Consider the following 20817-nt stretch of genomic DNA (forward strand, 5'->3'; position numbering starts at 1 on the left):
AAAAATAGAAATAATAAATTTCATGATCTAGAATTCATTTTGTGAAATTTTTTTAAAATTTATTTTTTCCTATAAAATTTTATAAGCTTTAAATGGATAATACTAAACAGCTAAAGCAGTGTAGTGATTGTATGGATAAAAATGATATCAATGAATTTAATACAGATAGGTATTGAAAAGATGGACATCGTAATATTTGTAAAGAATGTTGTAAAAAATAACAGAAAATTTACATTACATGAAAATGTGGTAAAACTATCGATAAGTCTTGTCTGAAAAGCATTTACAATCAACGATTGATAAAAATCTTATGACCGCTCAAGAAGAAAATATTAGAAAAATTTTGGGTATAGAACAGAACATACAAAAACAGTTTTTATTTATTCACCTTTTATAATAAAACACACTAAACTAGCCAGCCAGTAAAATTTTAATGTTAATTATTCTTTGTGAGAGTGGATCAAATTTTTTTCCTTCATGCACCTCTGATGAAAAAAATATTAAATTTATTTCATTATGTTCACCTTTTGTGAGAAAAAAATAATTTTTTTATAATAAGTGAATGCAATAAGAAAAAATATTCATTTTTCTTAATTTTTTTGAGTAATTTATTGCAAAACATGCTTTCTAATGAAATTAAATGAAGTAGCCCTGAAAATTGCACTTTAGTAGATGATAACTGTAAGTTCTAGGTAACTTTTTTACAAGACAGCTCGATTTTTGTAGTAAAAGTGTAAATTCTGTGATACTCAAAAAATTGGCATCTACATTATTCGTTCTTGCTACATTAGAAACATCTCACTGCTACGCAGGTTAACTATCAAATGGGGCTACCTCTGTGTCTGCAGTTCGAAGCATTGAGGTGGAAAGTAGTTCCGGGTACCTTATTAGATTGCACGTATGAGAGATTTTGCAAATCACAACAGGCCAACATTTTGAGGAAAACTCTGTGTGTTTCTTCATTTACTCATCGATACATACGTTTATTCAATTAATTAAACTTAATCAAAAATAGTAAGTAATCAAATAACATGAAATTCACTAAAACTTCATGCAAATACATGTGTTCTTATAAATTATATTACCTATCAAATGTCATATAAATTAAATAGTATGACCATGATGACTTGACCACCACGAACTCTAGTGAGGTATCTACATACAGCTACATCAGTGTCACATAATAGATGTGGAAAAATTCTCTTGTGATTTTCTCAGAATTGCCAGAGTAGTGCACTGCTTGCACATTATTTGGTTTTAATGACCTTCTAAAGCTGTGTAAAGTTTGAGGTAAATCTATGATCCCTACGTCATGGCCTCTCCTTATTAGTTCTGCCACATTTACACTTAGAATCATTGCAAATCTTGGGGCGAAATCAATCAGTGCGTTGCCATATTCTGTACATTTTCATTCAAGAATGTCATATGGAATAATGTTCTGTGGTAGCTCATCTTTCAGAAAGATCTCCATTGTGCAAAAACTTGCCATAGGAATAATAGGAGGTGCTCACTCACGACCATCTTTTAAACACCTGTTTAAGTAGTTTGGCATTCTGATTACTGCTTCACAGTATATTTATTCCCTCCTACATTTGTTGTAAATACTCCACTACAGTGCAAGAGGAACAATGATGTACATAATTACAATACCAAAAAGGAAAATGACATTCATTACTCCACATTAATGTTGTCATTAGCACAAAAAGGGTGTACAATGCTGTGATAAAAATTTTTGATCACTTACCCAGTGATAAAAATTGTCTAACACACAGCAAACTGTGTTCCAGCGTAACGACAAGTGCTAGCACGATGATCAAGAATGGAAGAGCAGAGAGGGCTGCGAGATGGTGTCAGCCAATAGTACACTGACAAACCTCTCTCTAGGATGACACCAAGACAAGAGCGGCCTCTACATGAAGAGAACATAAGCCCTGCACTAACTAGCCATGGCCGGAGTGGAAGACGAGCCATCCTACAAACACTACAGCAGTGACTTATGAACTGTACTGTTTTGCTTGCAATGAAATTGTATATACTGAATGACACAGATTATTTCCATGTTGCTATTTGCTTGCAACATACCTTTGTGAATACACAGAGTTAAGTGTTGTCGATTTAAAGTACCGTAATAAACTTCATTAATACGGTTTTCTTGAATTATTGCCTAGCAATCCAAGAAAACAGCTTCCTATGCACCTTGTATTAGACGAGTGGGCCGAACACAAAAAACTGATGAAGTTATTCCTTGACAGTTACTTATAGACCGTAGAACAACTTCCATTACTGTAATGTGCAAAAAGTGGTGAGTAGGAATTACTAACTCCCATCTTAGAAATGTTCAGAGTGTAACCAAATATATAAACTGACTTGCAATGTGAATGTAAAAGACTCATTCCACATCATTACGATCTATCAAGCAAAATGATCCATGGAATATGCAACAATAACTAATAAATATCTATATAAGTACATATTATAGCTGAAAGATCATAAAATGTAATGCCTGGAAAAAGAAAAAAAAATGTTCTTTACTTCGAAAATGAAACTGCATAAAAAAGAGTCTCATGCATATTATTTTATTTATTACTTACTATAATACATTTTAATCTTGTTTATTTGCCAAGCAATGGTGGTTTCAATGGTAACTAAGTAATCTGTCTCGTACACTCGCTTCATAGCTGCTTCCTAAAGGCATGGTGCTGTGTCCATCTTCTAAACCAATTATTTCTAAAGGTTCATACAACTTGAATCCATGTGTTTCAAGAAGAAAGTTTTGCAGAATACAGCATGCTCAAATTATTACTGCACGGAAGTCCTCTTTCACATTTTGTGACTGATGACCTTAGCTGTTTAGTCCCCCTTAAACATCCCATCACATTTTGTGCGATGAAATATTCACTATTTTGTTGTCATTTCCTAACTGGCTCGCACAAGCACAAGACTCTTGCCAGTTGTCAGAGAACAGCAGCCAAATGCTTCAATCGCATTTCCAGCGATTCAATTGCACAACTCAATCACACAATAGCCACGCCTTGCAACAACTGAACCACGCTGTTGAATCGCTAAGACTGAGTCATCAGTGCAAAAGCAGCCTTAAAAAGGCATGCAGTGAGCAGCGCATTTGTCTCAACCTGAAGGCATATTAAAATTCAGCTGATGCATAGACAGCTCAGCTAGATAGTAGCATGTGGTGGTGCATCTCGTGTGAATGCTGAGACTATAGTGTTCTAGAACAATGAAACGAGTGCGAAGTCCCTGTGCAAGCCACAGACTCCATAATTATTTACTGAAGTGGGACTGATGTCTCAAAAAGGTTCATCATCCAGTTTCACAAGACACCTACTATGTGAATGAAGATAGAGGCTTCAGATGAATTTTAACTTACACATCAAAATTAAAATTTATGTTGGCACAGTTCTAAGTTGCCAGTTCATACGGTTGTCATGGGGGTCTTCCTCATGCAGCTATCTAGCTCATTCATTAACCACAGTGTGTCAAGTCGAGATGGCTATCTAACATATCACCAAAAGACATTTTGCGTTCCGCATTTCAACCCGTAAAATTCAGTTAAAATTATGTGGCGAGAGTCCGGCACTACGCACCATCTCAACAATGGACTGCCAGTAATAGCCCAGTCAGGGAAGATTGATAAAGGTCAACTGAGGAAAAATTCATGTAGTCGCAAATTTTTGTATAGTAGTAGGGGGAGTGTCTGCCGCTGGTGGTCTTGCGGTAGCGTTCTCGCTTCCCGAGCACGGGGTTCCGGGTTAGATTCCCGGTGTGGTCTGGGATTTTCACCTGCCCCGAGATGACTGGGTGCTGTTGCCATCTTCTTCATCATCATCATCATCATCATTCATCCCCATTACAGAGGAAGGCAACGGCAAACCACCTCCATTAGGACCTTGCCTAGTACGGCAGTGCAGGTCTCCTGCATCGTCTCCATGCTCTGTCAAGAGAAAATTTTTTCCAGTACAAAATTAAACTACTTTACATTTCCTACAAAAAAAGGTCTTATTCATTTTTTTCTCTACGATTAATAGTTTCCACTTTGCAGGGAACAGAAAAATAGCAGATTATTAAAAATAGTGTTACAGTGGCATAAAATTAACATTTACTGTTAAATAAAGTAGGTTAAAACAAATATGAAATATGCATACCACATCTAAATGCAATAGAACTGTGTTAAATGACAAATTTCGTTCTAGTGTTGTAACACGGTAGAAGGGGGGCGTCAGGTTACATAGGTGAGAGAATGTAGGTTGATAGATTGTGGTCATTCACTTACCTTCTTCATAGGTCTGCAAACTGAAGAGCAAGCAGGGAATTCCCTACACTCTCAACTGCTCAAAAAGTTATACCGACCTATTATGCAGCTTGACCCATTATGCATCTCACAAAAACTGGTATTTCTTCTTTTAACTGATGCATTTGTGTCCATAGATAAACACACTTAAATATAGAATGGCCATTTTCTTCACTCAGTCTACTTCAGTGTCATCTGAGCAAACTGTAGCTGGTTTTCTTTGTCCTCAGAAAATAGTAAACAACTGACATGACTGATTTTTGGGGCAGTGAAGAGGCTGTCCTTGTGAACAGATATTGAATTTGTATACTGCAGTCATATTCACTTTGTGCTGGGTGTTAGAACTGTAGCTTGACGATGGCTGGGAACCCGGTGAGTTTGTTATTGCGCGACAACCAACTGATCATTTTTCAATAGGAAACTAGTGTCCGGACATTTATAGTTTTGTCAATGAGGGACATCGGAGTCTGAGAATGGTGGCAACCTTATTAGTGATACAGCGCATCAGTCAGCGGTATAAAGTGGTTTTATGGATTGCACCTGCAGAATGCCTAGTATGTTCAACAAGAGGAAAATTACAATTTTTGTGATGTGGGTCATCTTATGTAGAGAATGTTATGGGTATGGTGATCAGTTAGTATTCCACATTTTGACAGGAAGCCCATCCAAGGCATCACACAGTGTAATACATTTTTAAAAAAGGATTCAAAATTTGATTACAGAGAGTACATCACTCCTGTGGGGACTGTCACACATTATGATCAAGTATGGCTGCATGTTTGTTTCAGCTAGGACTCTTGCGATAAGATCCTTTTCTGATGTTACAGGAGTAACAACATGTGGTTTTCATAGGCCTCAACAGAAGATGATCAAGAGGTGTTTGATCTGATGATTGATGGACATGGAATTGGCCTATGTCTACCAGTCCCTAAACTGGGGTATAGAATCCAGGTGGTACCACACATTTGCACCACAATGTGCTAGAGTAGGAAAATTTCTATGAGAAAAATGATGTATATTGGTCCCTTTCGGTTGGCATTAGATGTGCTCAATGATATTATCACACATTATCCCAGCCCATACTTTTCTGACTACGCCTGTGTTGGTTACCTCTAACCATTTTTGCTCTCAGATTTTCCTGTAGCAAACACATATGTTGCGCAAGTTCACAACGCTCTCTCTACTGAAGTGTGCAAATTACAGGTCAAAAAAGTGATCTCTCCTCAAGTTTCAAACTTCTCAGTTTTATTAAAAGCAGGACAGTGGGACATGCAGTCACAGAGTTGTGAATTCTGCAGTCCAGTTGACAAAACTGCATAATAACTTGTCAAACTGGGGACATGAGACCACCTATTCAGTACTAGGCTGTTAAGTCATTCTATTTGCCGGTATGAATGTCGTTTCGGTAGGTATCCCACTTTCATCTAATTGAATGCTGACCATAAATTACACTTGTAATGTAGCTTTCAAAACATATTAGCCTGACTTATTACACCCATCAGCATTAAAAAACAGTAGTCATGAAAATCACAAACGAAAAATCCAGGATGGAATATAACAGTACTATAAAAAGGAAATTTGCTACTCACTTTCCTTTTCATAATATTGTAGTCATGAAATTAATACACTAAATTAATTAACATGATTAGATGTTATGTTCCCTGATCAATAAAATGTTGTATATGACATCAAAGTTAAATGAGTATATTTTATTTTTTGTTTCTCTATTTTGAGGAGTATCAGTCAATGGCAGTTACTGTTAAATATTTTTGTTGATATCTAACATGACTTCCCTAATCAACCTAATTTTTCACCTGTTTAATATTTTTCCCATGGCAGCACACCTTGAATAATCAAGTAATATGTTTGAGCGTCAATCAGACATTGATAGTATATGAATAACGTTTTCTATTTTTATTCCCAAACTCATTGGAGGGAAGGATGACTAGCACTTATCCATGGCAAAGTTATCAGATATAAACTATTTCAAAACAAAAAACATGACATTCATCTTAATCAGTTTAGGGAAGTCAAGGAAACCCTAAAACTGGTTAGCTAGATTGAGATTTGAACCGCCATTTAGTGTCTTACCGCTGCAGCCTCACTTGGTAAGCTTGCTGGATATGCTGCATTTAATTATATGAAGACATAATTTCAGATCGTTAAATCAAAAAGGCAGTGTTCACATCTGGATACAAAGCATTTACATATGTGATTACATAATGCCAGATGATGAAACCAAAAATTCGGCATCCATATTCACATCAATAATACAGAAATATGTACTTCGTATGTACTAATAAAATATGCTTACCTTTTAAGTATCATCACAATCTACCTTCAAAAAAATATTGAGTGGATTACTATGAAAATATATAATAAAGCAATTACTTTTTGTACTTTGGTTTCAAAGTTAGTTCTTGAGACACGACACATTGATCTCACTGAATCTGTTATACCAAAAATTCAATTTTATATGTATGTCTCCTTTCTGCAAAGATTCGCATAGTCCAAGTAGGACAATAAGCAGACCAAGACTATTGTGTTCACCCCATAGCATGACTGAACACCCATAATGCATCACAGTAGGGCATGCATGTTCAAAATACCAGGCTTCTGCTGACATTTTTAAAATTTAAACATGTCTATAGCTGGGAATAACCTGACTAACAACATTCTCCCCATTGTTGTTGTACCCAGTTTGAATGCTCATTACTCCAGTTTCATCATTTCAAGGCATTGCATGGTGTCATCAATAGTTCTGATATAGGCACTCTACCACAAATGTTTGGCACAGAGATTCACATTTGATAGGTTTTGGTAATATAGCATCTTGTCTATGTATATTCATCTCAGGTGCCATTTCTTTGTACCTCCTTCCACAATTCACTTTAAAGTCCTTACATTTCTTTAAGTCCAACCTTCAGCCACTGTGGTGAATTATAGACGATACTTTTCCTTATTTAATGCAGGCTGTCATTGTACACCACACAGTACTACTCGCAACAACAATGATGGTGGTGACAGTTTTCATTCCTGAGGCTCAAACAATGGATATTCCATTTGTGCCTCTTTCTTAATCTAAAAGATAAGCCATAACGAAGTTTAACATATTTTGCATCCAACTACTATCACTGATACTATTAGCCTGATGTGTATGGACTCTCACTAATTAGCAAGCTTCAACATGAGATGATGAGATTACACAACTGGTTTCCTTTGAGTACTGTTACTGATATTAGGGTCAGAACATATGGTGCACTCCACCCAGAAGGTTGGAATTTGATTATGACAGTGTATGAAAATTAATGAACTATAGCAATGCATTTTACTGTTGACTGTATTTTGTATTTTACTACTGACAGCAGTGATGAAGGATGGATTTTATTTAATTTGACGTTATTGTAAGAACATTGCCATACAAACTGCTGTAATATATGATACCTGGGAATGATAAGCTGATTGAAACTGGTAGTTAATAAAGATTTTTTCACTAGCAGTTCTTGGAGTTCCTAATACATGATATTTTTCAAATGTAGGTAAGGCTGAAAACAGATTGCTTTTAAAATAAAGGCAACAGTTTACAATGTACAAAATAAACAAATCCACTAATGATGAGGTCATCTGAGTTGGAGCACTAGCTAACCCAAGACAAGGAATTGGAAGAAAAATAGCTGTGTTCCTTCCAGAAGAATTATCTACATCTTGGAATAGTAGTCACCTTCAGTGATTCTGGACATGTCATGGAAACATCCAGACTCCTGAAATAAGAATCATGAATCCACAGCAAGCTACATGTGGATCTTCAACATCATCTGAAATGGCATCCACATTGCAGATATCATTAAACATAAAGTTTTCATTCTTTTTTCCCTACACATGAAGAAGAAATGGAAGACAAACGTTTAAAAAAAATAAAAATAATGACAGAAGAATTTTTGCTTGCGTTTACAGAAAAAATAAAATGTGTTAATCTGAAATACTTAAAAGGAAACAGTGGACTAACAGAGGAGGTAAGTTCAAACGTGTCTAAGATAAACAGTTTACTATATGAAGTGCTTACATTAACAATCAGAAAAAATGCAATGACTGATATTACATCTTTTTATAAAAACTGAAAAATGTTTATTTCAAGTCTGAGACTGCCAGAAGCTAGAAACTTTTACATATACATACAACACATATATAAATACATTCACAAAAACTGTGCTTTAATAAATGTTGCTTACAAGCTATAGGAACAAGGAAATGTTGGCAGAACATTGTAGGGAATCACAATTTGCATTTACTCACTGTCAGAATATTGTAAGTGGAATTATCACCTTGCTGTTGGATAATAAAAAGTGTCTAATTTTTGCTAACAAATTTTATCACAGTAGGTTGATTCTGGGTCATGTTGCTGAGTTCCAGAATTAGATCATTCACTTGTATTTTTCACCACACTCTAATAGTTACCCTCCAATTTCTTTCTTCATCTACCTCGATGCATATATACTGCATCAACAAACATTCTATAATATTCTTGAACAACTGAAAAATGTTCCTTGGAGTAGCAATAGGCAATGTTTTTATTCTTCTTTCATTTTTTGTTTGCAAGCTGTGACACAAGTACATTTATTTTGTCAGACAGTGTTCTGTCAGATGTCTGGCAATGATTCTGAATGTACAAGAGACCTTGTACATCTTTCTGCTCAAACGCTATGCGTGACGCCTCTTCAAATAACCTGGTGAAATGAGGAAAAACGTATTAATTAACATTCACAGGGGCACAAAAAATCAGAAAGACTGAATTATATTCGTTACAGTGAATAATTTGATAGCCATAAAAGATTTAATCTGAAAAAATTAAATGCATGTTGTTGTTGTAGTACCTGATACAGGTCACTGTAAACAAAATTACTCCATGAGCTATTAATACCAAGTGTCTATTTTATCATACACATTTCTGATTTAATTCCGTTTGAAATATGCTGAAGGTCCTAACAAGGGTTCTACAGACTGACAGTATCCTCCCACCTTTAACATGGGTAATCTTTCTATGCTCTCTACAACCTCATGCACCGCAACTAACTAGTTACTGGACACAGTGAATCTCGCATATCGCTTAAAAAAGAAGCAAAAGTACTGGGTTTTTTTTAAATATAAGGATTGTTTTTCTATTTATAAACAAGGAAATCAAAACTCCTTCAAACTTCTGCCATCTGACACAATGCAACAGTTTCAATTAGGGATGTTCAATAATCATTGTTATTTACAAAATATCAACATTGGGCATTGTAACACTGATGTTTCAATGCTGATACTGAAGTCTTTGAAACACCATAATGTTGATGTTAAAGACAAAATATAAACCCTTCAGTGTTAGGGCACTTGCTACCAATGTCAGTAATTTTTTTAATTGTTGTTGTTGTTGTGGTCTTCAGTCCTGAGACTGGTTTGATGCAGCTCTCCATGCTACTCTATCCTGTGCAAGCTTCTTCATCTCCCAGTACCTACTGCAACCTACATCCTTCTGAATCTGCTTAGTGTATTCATCTCTTGGTCTCCCTCTACAATTTTTACCCTCCACGCTGCCCTCCAATGCTAAATTTGTGATCCCTTGATGCCTCAAAACGTGTCCTACCAACCGATCCCTTCTTCTAGTCAAGTTGTGCCACAAACTTCTCTTCTCCCCAATCCTATTAAATACCTCCTCATTAGTTACGTGATCTACCCACCTTATCTTCAGCATTCTTCTGTAGCACCACATTTCGAAAGCTTCTATTCTCTTCTTGTCCAAACTAGTTATCGTCCATGTTTCACTTCCATACATGGCTACACTCCATACAAATACTTTCAGAAACAACTTCCTGACACTTAAATCTATACTCGATGTTAACAAATTTCTCTTCTTCAGAAACGATTTCCATGCCATTGCCAGTCTACATTTTATATCCTCTCTACTTCGACCATCATCAGTTATTTTACTCCCTAAATAGCAAAACTCCTTTACTACTTTAAGTGTCTCATTTCCTAATCTAATTCCCTCAGCATCACCCGATTTAATTTGACTACATTCCATTTTGCTTTTGTTGATGTTTATCTTATATCCTCCTTTCAAGACACTGTCCATTCCGTTCAACTGCTCTTCCAAGTCCCTTGCTGTCTCTGACAGAATTACAATGTCATCGGCGAACCTCAAAGTTTTTACTTCTTCTCCATGAATTTTAATACCTACTCCGAATTTTTCTTTTGTTTCCTTTACTGCTTGCTCAATATACAGATTGAATAACATCGGGGAGAGGCTACAACCCTGTCTCACTCCTTTCCCAACCACTGCTTCCCTTTCATGCCCCTCGACTCTTATAACTGCCATCTGGTTTCTGTACGAATTGTAAATAGCCTTTCGCTCCCTGTATTTTACCCCTGCCACCTTCAGAATTTGAAAGAGAGTATTCCAGTTAACATTGTCAAAAGCTTTCTCTATACAAATGCTAGAAACGTAGGTTTGCCTTTTCTTAATCTTTCTTCTAAGATAAGTCGTAAGGTTAGTATTGCCTCACGTGTTCCAACATTTCTACGGAATCCAAACTGATCTTCCCCGAGGTCCACTTCTACCAGTTTTTCCATTTGTCTGTAAAGAATTCGCGTTATTATTTTGCAGCTGTGACATATTAAACTGATAGTTCGGTAATTTTCACATCTGTCAACACCTGCTTTCTTTGGGATTGGAATTATTACATTCTTCTTGAAGTCTGAGGGTATTTTGCCTGTTTCATACATCTTGCTCACCAGATGGTAGAGTTTTGTCATGACTGGCTCTCCCAAGGCCATCAGTAGTTCTAATAGAATGTTGTCTGCCTCCGGGGCCTTGTTTCGACTCAGGTCTTTCAGTGCTCTGTCAAACTCTTCACGCAGTATCTTATCTCCCATTTCATCTTCATCTACATCCTCTTCCATTTCCATAATATTGTCCTCAAGTACATTGCCCTTGTGTAAACCCTCTATATACTCCTTCCACCTTTCTTCCTTCCCTTCTTTGCTTAGAACTGGGTTGCCATCTGAGCTCTTGATATTCATACAAGTGGTTCTCTTCTCTCCAAAGGTCTCTTTAATTTTCCTGTAGGCAGGAATTTTTTTAATTATTTAAACAAATATTTTTCTGAACATGGCCCACAATAACATCAGTGGAGTGGTTAAAGCAGTAGAAATAGTATTTCGAAGAAAATGTCATACATTTCTCCATATACTCAATTTAGTGGCAAAACATCTATGGAGAAGCCAGGCAAACTCCTGACTTGATTACTGATGTGAAAAGGATTTTAATGTGATCTAAACAAAGTACAGCAGCAAGTGATGAGCTGAAAAGTGAATGAGGCTCAGACTGATTCAAGATATATCCACCAGATGAATACAACGCTACACACAACTAAACAACTTATCTGGCAGCTGTTAGCAATGATGAAAAATGTCATTGATATACTAGTGCACCAAGCCATTCTAACAGCCACATGTATTGTAACTATGGAAGATGATTGGCCATTTTGCAGTCTACAGAACTGGCTACTCATGAAAATTGTGTAGATAAGTATGTTGCAGGCAGTAATGTAATCCCCATAACTTTCAGTACTGGTTCTCAAAATGTCTGACTTCCAACAAACGCAGACTGCTGGAGACAATCTCAAGGGGAACACCACAACAGAAATCAAAAAGCACTTTTTACCAACTGAACATATTAACATATTATCTACATCAACAATTCTCAATCCTAAATTCAAGAAGATGCTTTGTATGTTCAAAGGCAATCAAAACCATCACAGATTTGCTTGCAGAGGTTGCAGCAACTATCAGTTAGCACGTATACATCGATACATGACAGGAAAACAAAGAAATAAAATTTTATTTGTGGAGTAAACTTTATAAAACAGCAAAAGAAAAGAATAATTTATGAACAGTGGAAGAAAAAGATCAGTTATTATCTGAAAGACCGCCTTACAGATCTTAAACACGATCCATTAGAAGTACGGAAACACATCATCGGTGCCGCCACCCGAAGCTACAAATCCTTGCACTGAAGTATTTGAGCTGTATAGCTACATCATCAGTTTCTGCAGGCTGTTCTCAAAAACAGGATGCGTGCTCTGTCAAGAATACAACAGACTTAGGGGGCAATTCCTTTCAAAAAACGTTATTTTTCCAGTCTGTATACAAAAAGCTGCAGGACGCATAACTTTAATTATTGCTCAATAAACATTGTATTAGATGTATTTTTATTTACATCAATGTTAAAAACACTTATGTTTATGGGTCAATTATTATTGAACATCTGTGTTAGACATCGATGATGAAACTGAGATCAGCAAATTTGCCAACAGTGCATGTCCCTAATCTAAATATGTTTAGCAGTTACAATGAGATAACAAAAGTATGGGACACCTCCTAACACCATGCTGGACCTCCTTTTGTCTGGTACAATGCAGCAACTCAACATGGAATGGACTCAACAAGTCACTGGAAGTCCCCTGGAGACATATTGAGTCAAGCTGCCTCTACAGCCATCCATAACTGCAGAAGTGTTATCAGTGCAGGATTTTGTGCGCAAACTGACGTCTTGAAAATGTTCCATAAATGTTCAATGTGATTCATGCTGGGCAATCTGGGTGGCCAAATCACTCGCTTGAATTGTCCAGAATGTTCTTCAAACCAATCAAAAACAACTGTGGCTCAGTGACATGGCTTATCATTGTTTGCGAACATGAACATAACCATTTCTAGTCAATGATTGGTTCATTTGGACCAGAGGACCCAGCCCATTCCATGTAATCATCCCCCCCCCCCCCCCCCCCTGCCACTTTAGCTTCTTGAGGTCCACGATACACTCGAACCCCACCATCAGCTCTTACCAGCTGAAATTTGGATCCACCTGATCAGGCCACTGTTTTCCAGTCATCTAGGGTCATGAGCCCACCCAAGAAAGCCAAAGTGTGCCACATTGTCCAAACACATGGGTTTATCATACATCCCACATTAATTTCTGCATTTTTCACAAACAATGTTGCTTGTCTGGTATCGCTTACAATTCCAACCACTGCATTGTCTATGTTGAGAGTTAATACCTGACATTTGGTATTCTCGGCACACTCAACACATCAGATCTCTGAATACTGAATTCCCATGATTTCTGAAATGGAATGTCCCATGCTTCTAGCTCCAACAACTACCCCGGATTCAAAGTCTGGTAATTCCTATTGTGTGATCATAATGACATCAGAAATCTTTTCACATAAATCACCTGGGTACAAATGACAGCTCTGCAAATGCGCTGCTCTTTTTACACTGTGTACATGATCCTACCGATACTACTACCGCAATGGACTCAATAAGTCACTGGAAGTCCCCTGGAGACATATTGAGTCAAGCTGCCTCTACAGCCATCCATAACTGCAGAAGTGTTGTCAGTGCAGGGTTTTGTGCACAAACTGACCTCCTGATGCCACACATAGTGAGACTGGTTGATAGCCTGAATCCTGATCTTTTTTTGGTTAACAAAACAAACAAACTCTGTCTGAATAGTCCTTTAAGGCCCAACAGTACTGACCGACCACAATGTCATCCTCATCTGTAGGCATCACTGGATGACAGCTGTTGTCAGTTCTCATGACTGGCTTTTTGGTTAACAACTGATGCATAATCACAAATAGGTGCTGCGGGCTGTTGTGGTGGAACAAGCAGTACCCACTTTTGCACAAGACAATGCTTTTTTCCTCTGACTGTGCCATACAAACATTTAGAATCTGTGTGAAATTGCAGTTTGTAAATAAATCTGGAAAACAAATGACTATGGTTTATTTTGAATCTTCCCACACGTTCCACCTGAGTTATTTATTAATCATCTTTGCTGCAACCATCATTCTCTGCACAGATAAACACCAACCAGCTGACCACTCACATGAATGGCCAGAATCAAATTTTTATCAACAGCGAACATGATCACAAAGTTGTCAAGTTTGCTGTCCAGCACAGCACAACTGAGTCACATTTTATCAATCCCTTGTCCCTCTTTTTTCATCCCACCAAAGAATAGCTTTTCAAAAATTGCACAGTTGGAAAAGGGTGTAGTGCTGCTGGTACACTCCATTATCTTACAACCCACCATGATAACATTTATTTTATTTTCTCATATTTTGTGAGTGTCTTTCTTTACTGTCTTATCCTCCGGAATGTGAGTACTCCCTATCTTCACTTGAAAATGGATTTCACCTTCCTCTCCCGTTTCTATGCAGTTCCATTACCACTGAACATTATTATGCTACATTTCCTTATCCTAGTTTTCATGTCTTATCAACTTCCTTAGCCAAAACCAATGAGTGACTTTACACAACAAAAATAAGAAATTATCTGAAATGTGTAAAGTTATTAGTTTTATTACAGATATTTTGACTTAAATAATGATTTATATTTTTAAGTTATCTATCTGTTTATCAGATCTATGCAAATTACGAACACCATATGATTATCTTTTGCATAACAGTGCCTGTATTGAGGTATCCCCAGCCTCTTTACAATTATATTATTTCTTATGTAAACACAGCTTCCCCTTATTTTATCATCAATGAAGCTTTGGTTTTTTTTAAACATTTTGTTGACTCTGAGGTAACTATAAAAAGCTGAAAATTTATGGAACATCCAAAACACAACAATTATGATAGAATTTGAACAACATTCTTCACTAAATAAATTACCCTGTGCCATCTTAGTACGTACTATTTGAATGATACAAAACTATTTAGAAAAAAAAAAATCCAAATGACTTCTTTCCTCCTCATAGTAATCTAGCCCTGTGTTTCCCCTCCCCTGTCCCCTCCAATGATTTCATACATTATTACTGAACCCAATTGCTTTAACCCTTTGACAAAAATAAAACACTAAATTATACATTAGGTTATCAATATCTGAAGGACTTAATGTCACAGAGGCAGAAAACATATTCAAACAGAACTAAAACTTTAAACAAATACTCAACACAAAACCACTGACAAGTACTAGATACTCACTTAGCCTTCACATAATACTTAACCTTCAGTTCATCCCTCACTTTTGGTAAATACTTCTGTGCTTCATGTATATTATTATGCTTCAGACAGACTTCCACAAATGGCTGAAATGGATTAATAGAAGCACCCAATGAAATTAACTGTACAGATTTGTCTTAGATCAAAAATTTATGTTTTTATTAGTATGGCTAATAACAAGAAATTACTGCAAGCAAATTGAAATACATGGCTACTACGAATAATTTTTTCACTTTCAAAGTTCTATATTTTCCAAAGTATTTGATCTACTAATATGACTAACACATTAACACATCCGTAAACTCACCCAATTTGCATTGTGCCCACCAGATAGTATTGCAAGCGAAGTGCCTTGACAAAATGACACCTAAGAGGATGAACATTTCACCTCCAAGCTCATATTCAGTGATGAAGCAACATTCCATTTATCTGGAAAGGTTAATTGCCAAAATTTGAGGAAGTGGGACACTGAAAATCATCATGAAATTGTAGTGCATGAATGAGATGTGCCAAAGATTAATGTTTCCTGTGCAACATAATAGAATGCCCACCAAGGAAACTGGAATGGCCACTATTGGGTGACAGGGACCATGTTGACTACCACTGTCACAGACAAAGTTGTATGGGTCATTTTTCTTCTGCGAGAAGACTGTGATGAGTATGTCTTGTCTTGATATGTCGCAGTTGTGTTTGTTTTCATGATTGACTGCTGATTTTGAGAATTTCATCTTTCAATAAGACAGGGCACTGCCTCTCTGGAGCATCAATGTTCATCACTACCTAAATGAAGGACATCCACAATACTGGATTGTGTGTAGTGGTACAGTCGATGCAGCTCTGTCCCCTAACACTTTGTTAAGTTTTTCTTTGAAAGTACATTAAGGACCATTGTTGTGTGCCCCCACTGCCAAGAACACTGGAACAGCTCAGAAAACCTATCAGTGTTGCTGTGCTGACCATTGACATGGTTTTGCTACATAAGGTAAGGAACAAACTTGACTACCATTTGGACATGTGTTGTGTAACCAGAAGGGCACTCATAGAATATCTGTACAGTGCAAATGCAAACTTGGTGGGTTTATAGTTCTAGTCATGTATCAATAATATTTGTACATGTAATACTTTGGAAAATAAAGAGCTCTGAAATGAATGAATCATTTATAGCTGCCCTGTATGTTTGACAAAAACAAATTAAGTACTCACTTCATGACCTGCTGGAGATTTCTTGACTTTTGACAACTTCTCTAACTCAGTCCAGTTACCAAGCTCAGCAAGGCTGAGTATTCGCAACCAACAATAACTGCAACAAAAAACAACACACAACTCAACTTTCCATTACTCTCCATGTTCCACGATGAAACTTACGAAAGAAGTAGTGTAATATAAACACATGGCAATAGTCTGAACCACATGAACAACTCTGAGGGAACATTAGTTTCTCAAAACCATAGGTTCCAGCATCTAACAATTGAGAGGAAACAGTTGTAGAGAATGAGACCAATTAGAATTAAGCTGAACAGCAAATCTTGACAATAGTCTAACGTAAAAACAATATGATAGGGAATACTATACTGTCCTGGCTACACCTACACCGAACTACGTACTGACAGTCTTCACTGCACAAGAGAAGCTGACTCTTAGACTGACTAGAAGATTTTGGGACTGATGAATTAAGTGGCTTGACAAATATCATCAGGCCACCATTTTCTGGGTGTTTCCTTATTGTTCAAATACAGCTAGTTCCTTGACCCCTGTAAATCAGCTTTGTCTACCACCCATCTTAACAGCCTCCTTACAGGTACTGTTGTTTGTAGCAACCTGCACCACATGGAATGATTATCACTGAATGAAGAGCCACCTGAATTTCTAATTCAGCCATGTCATGTACAGTTGACAAACAAAGTGAGAGGTCAGTTGCGGATGATGACTCAGGGTGTGTAAAAGTTCACTTAGGCACTGTTTAAACTATTATTGTCTTTCAGTTGAGTCCCTCAACAGCACAACTTCTATGCAGGTGTGCCTTAAGTATCGCATCATGCATTGAAAACTCCCATTATAATAACCATTAGGAGTAGTCGTTTAATTAGGTCAGTGGTCCATTCATATCAAGAATTTCATATAGCAATAAGTAAACAATGATATTTAGTGAAGTGTCTGTAACAGGAATAACTGCTTACAAACTAGTTATTTATAGAATGAATTTTGCATAAGATTTAATCATAAATAATGCCACTCTGGCCTTCTGACTTTCATCACTGATGACATCTTTTCTTTGAGGAGAGAAACTTTTCAACAATAGGGGATCAGATGACTTCAAATTAGTTTTCTGGAGACATACCTACAAACATTTTTCACTTCCATGTGTAGCCAGATTCCATTAATTTTCCACTGAAGCAAGGAAGTCATTCTAACAACAAGTATTTCTTTCATTTATTGTTTTCTTTTCAGGATCAATTCTTCATCAGTTTCTGTAAAAGAGGGGCAACTTGCGGAGGCCTGTACAGTACTATGTACATTTTATATTCATCCAGAAAGAAGTGTAGTGTTGCACTTTTTCCCTGTTTACAGAGATATATTTGCAGCTTCAGATACAGCATTTCTGCTAACTTCAGTCAAGGGTGTCCTATACCGTGCTTGGGGTTTAGTTTACTGAATATTGTAACAAATGAAGCTGGAACTACCGAGGACCGCAGTTTCCTTGCTTACGAATACGGATTTCATTTTGTGGTCTTTAACTCTTGTACTTTCTTCTCTGCATCACAGACTGGGCAAGTTTTGCTCCAAACTGAACATTTGACTGAGCAATTCAAGTGACACTGTAAAGGTAAGCAAGGTGATCCAGGCTCATAGTATACATACCACAAATTCAAAATGGTGACGTCCCTTCACAAGGTAACATGCCATACATCCAACTAACTGACAATGGATTTGGAAAACACAGATGGAGTTGTAACAAGGAATCCATTGAGAGTAAGGTCGAAAAGGCCAATGATGTTTATGGCACTTGATGCACCACATACTGTCTACCTCTAGCATGCAACCACAACATTGGCTGTTAATGGCAACAGGGGGCAGGACTGGAGGTATCCAAGGGTTAGCATAGAAAGAGGAATGGAGCATAGTTGAACTGCTTAGTTGACGAGTAACTCACAACTTTGCTACAATGCTAGAAGTGTTGATACAAATCAGAGTAATAGCAACAATAAACAAATCAAACATTGCACTGTATTATATCTACAACATCAGTTGTCGAAGTTGACATTCCGTCAGAAAGGAATCCAGTGAATTTTGCAGAGTGAGAAAGAATTGGCTGATGAAAAATTAGCATTTCTGCAGGACGAGTCAGTGGAACTTGTGGTGTTGTTTACGTTCAATGTGTGGACAATGTACATGGAGAGTACAATGATGATGATACAGTACTTGAGCCAAACATCCCTTCTCCAGTGAAACACAGTAAAGAGCACTCATTGTCCAAGGAGCAGGTGCTAAACATAATTACATACATGGAAGATCATCCACAGTACAATAAAAAACAATTATGAACAGATTTTGAGTAAGTGCAGCTTTTGTGGATAAGGAAAACTACAAATTTTCAAGGGGGGACAACGCACACTTGTTACAAAATCTGGTGTATGCACATTTCAAGGATTCTTGATACAGTTTACAGAATGTGAATGATAATGACCTACTACATTGTGCATATCAAACTACGTCCAACATAGATTACTCTGATTTCAAGGGAAGCAGTGGATTGTTGTGTAACTTCAACCAGTGTTACAGAATTTAAACATGTAAGATAACGAAATTTCAAACAAAGTGTCAAATTGACAATGCACAGCAAACTGCAGAATTGGCCCAAAAATTTGTAGATGAGATAAACAGACTTATCCTATCATTTAGTAAGGAATTTGTTTTCAACTCTGAACAATTGGGATTTGAATAGGAAATGCATATGGAAGGAGCCCTGGAAATTTGAGGTAACAAGAGAGTGTATCAAGATCAACTAACATCAATGCCATAATGCAGTCACAAACAATTATGTCAGCTGTTCATCTGCATGGTAAACAGGCTGGAAAGTTATTTATTGTGCTGTGAGAAGCTGGAGGTGCTCTGTCCCCCCTTTGATTCTTTCTCATGTGCATTATCTTGCAGGGCACTAGGAAATATTTGTGTCACAGCAAGCAAAAGTGGGAAAATGGATGTAAGAGAACTACAACTATGGCATGAGCACTGCTTTTCTCCAATAGCTGGTCAAAATAGCTTGCGTTTGCTTGATTTCTCATCTGCTACAAAAATCATACTCCGTTAAAGCAAACCATCCCTCCTGAAAAGTGTCTGACATCGCAGTTCATACCACATGGAACCACCAGACAAATTCAGCCTCTGGATGATTCTTTTTTCTGTGCCTATAAAACAAATTATCACACTATCTGCAGCTATGCCTTAATGGATAGTCAGTTTCACAATAAGCTCTGTGACAGACTGTTCCGCATTCGGTTGAATACCATCACATTCCATCAGTTCTCATCAGCCTGTTACACCAAAATGATTCTATGTGCATTCTTTATGAGTGGATACATAGCTGAATGTCATGCATAGTTTGTAACTCCCAAGGAGTCTACCTCTGATGCACATGGTGTGAACCTTTGTGATCACCATGGTGTGTCATTTTTCATTTAGTGTTCATGGTGCATGTTAATGTTTTGTTTTGAACATTTCTTAAATGTCAACGATGTCCATTTTATGAAGTGTGATACATATTTTCCATAGAAGATTGATCTCTGCACCTCCCGCACACTCATTTTATATCACCCTCCTGATGCACATGGTGAGTTCATAGAAGCTAACATTTTTCATGTCAAAATTGTTCACACAAAACTTTCAAATGAGCCTTACTGAAGACTGAACTTGCACACACTCAAGGGGCTCCTTCTAAGTTGCAGTACTTTGCATTTGCTTTTTTGTCAGTATTTTCCTGATCGCTTACAGGTCAGTGTACAGGGAGTGACTGCTTACAGGAGAAGGGGGAGGGAGGGGGGGGGAGTGGTGTATGAGGAAAGTCTCCATCTGCTTCATAGTGTCAATACTGCACATATACTACACATTCCATGTAGAGTGTCAGTTCAAAAGTAGAAATGATTCTCAAAACTTAAATGTTTCATATATGTGCCTTATTGACATGTTCATTTTCAATAATGGTATTTATTGGTACAAATCCTGTGTTAGTTTTCAGAAGCTGTATTTGGTGACACTGTGGACTGTTTTGCATGTGTGACACAACATATTAATAAGAAAACTCCACAAATTATCTGCCAACAACGCAAGAGCATTTTGCACAGTAAGAAAATGTTCTATAGGCACATTTCACTGGGATAGTCTTAAACTGATATCAGAGAATGTGGCAGTCATTTCCAATTTTCCTACACCAAAGAATGTAAAGGGCATGCAGGTTTTTATGGA

At 37.1% G+C, this 20817-nt stretch overlaps 1 protein-coding gene across 2 annotated transcripts in view; it reads right to left on the minus strand.

The window, feature by feature from the left end:
• Positions 1-8431: 8431 nt before the first annotated feature.
• Positions 8432-20817, minus strand: part of LOC126416299 (vacuolar protein sorting-associated protein 16 homolog) — a 209857-nt gene continuing 197471 nt past the window's right edge. Inside the window, exons 12-14 of one of the 2 annotated variants that reach the window (XM_050083958.1) lie at positions 16561-16657; positions 15340-15443; positions 8432-9030 (exon numbers count right to left, since the gene is read on the minus strand). In XM_050083958.1, coding sequence (XP_049939915.1) covers positions 8886-9030; positions 15340-15443; positions 16561-16657 — 346 coding nt within the window. In that variant the 3' untranslated portion in view covers positions 8432-8885. The remainder of the gene's footprint in view (positions 9031-15339; positions 15444-16560; positions 16658-20817) is intronic. The other variant, XM_050083957.1, reaches the window with a different exon arrangement.

Source organism: Schistocerca serialis, chromosome 8 (assembly GCF_023864345.2).
Source record: "Schistocerca serialis cubense isolate TAMUIC-IGC-003099 chromosome 8, iqSchSeri2.2, whole genome shotgun sequence".
NCBI lineage: Eukaryota > Metazoa > Arthropoda > Insecta > Orthoptera > Acrididae > Schistocerca > Schistocerca serialis.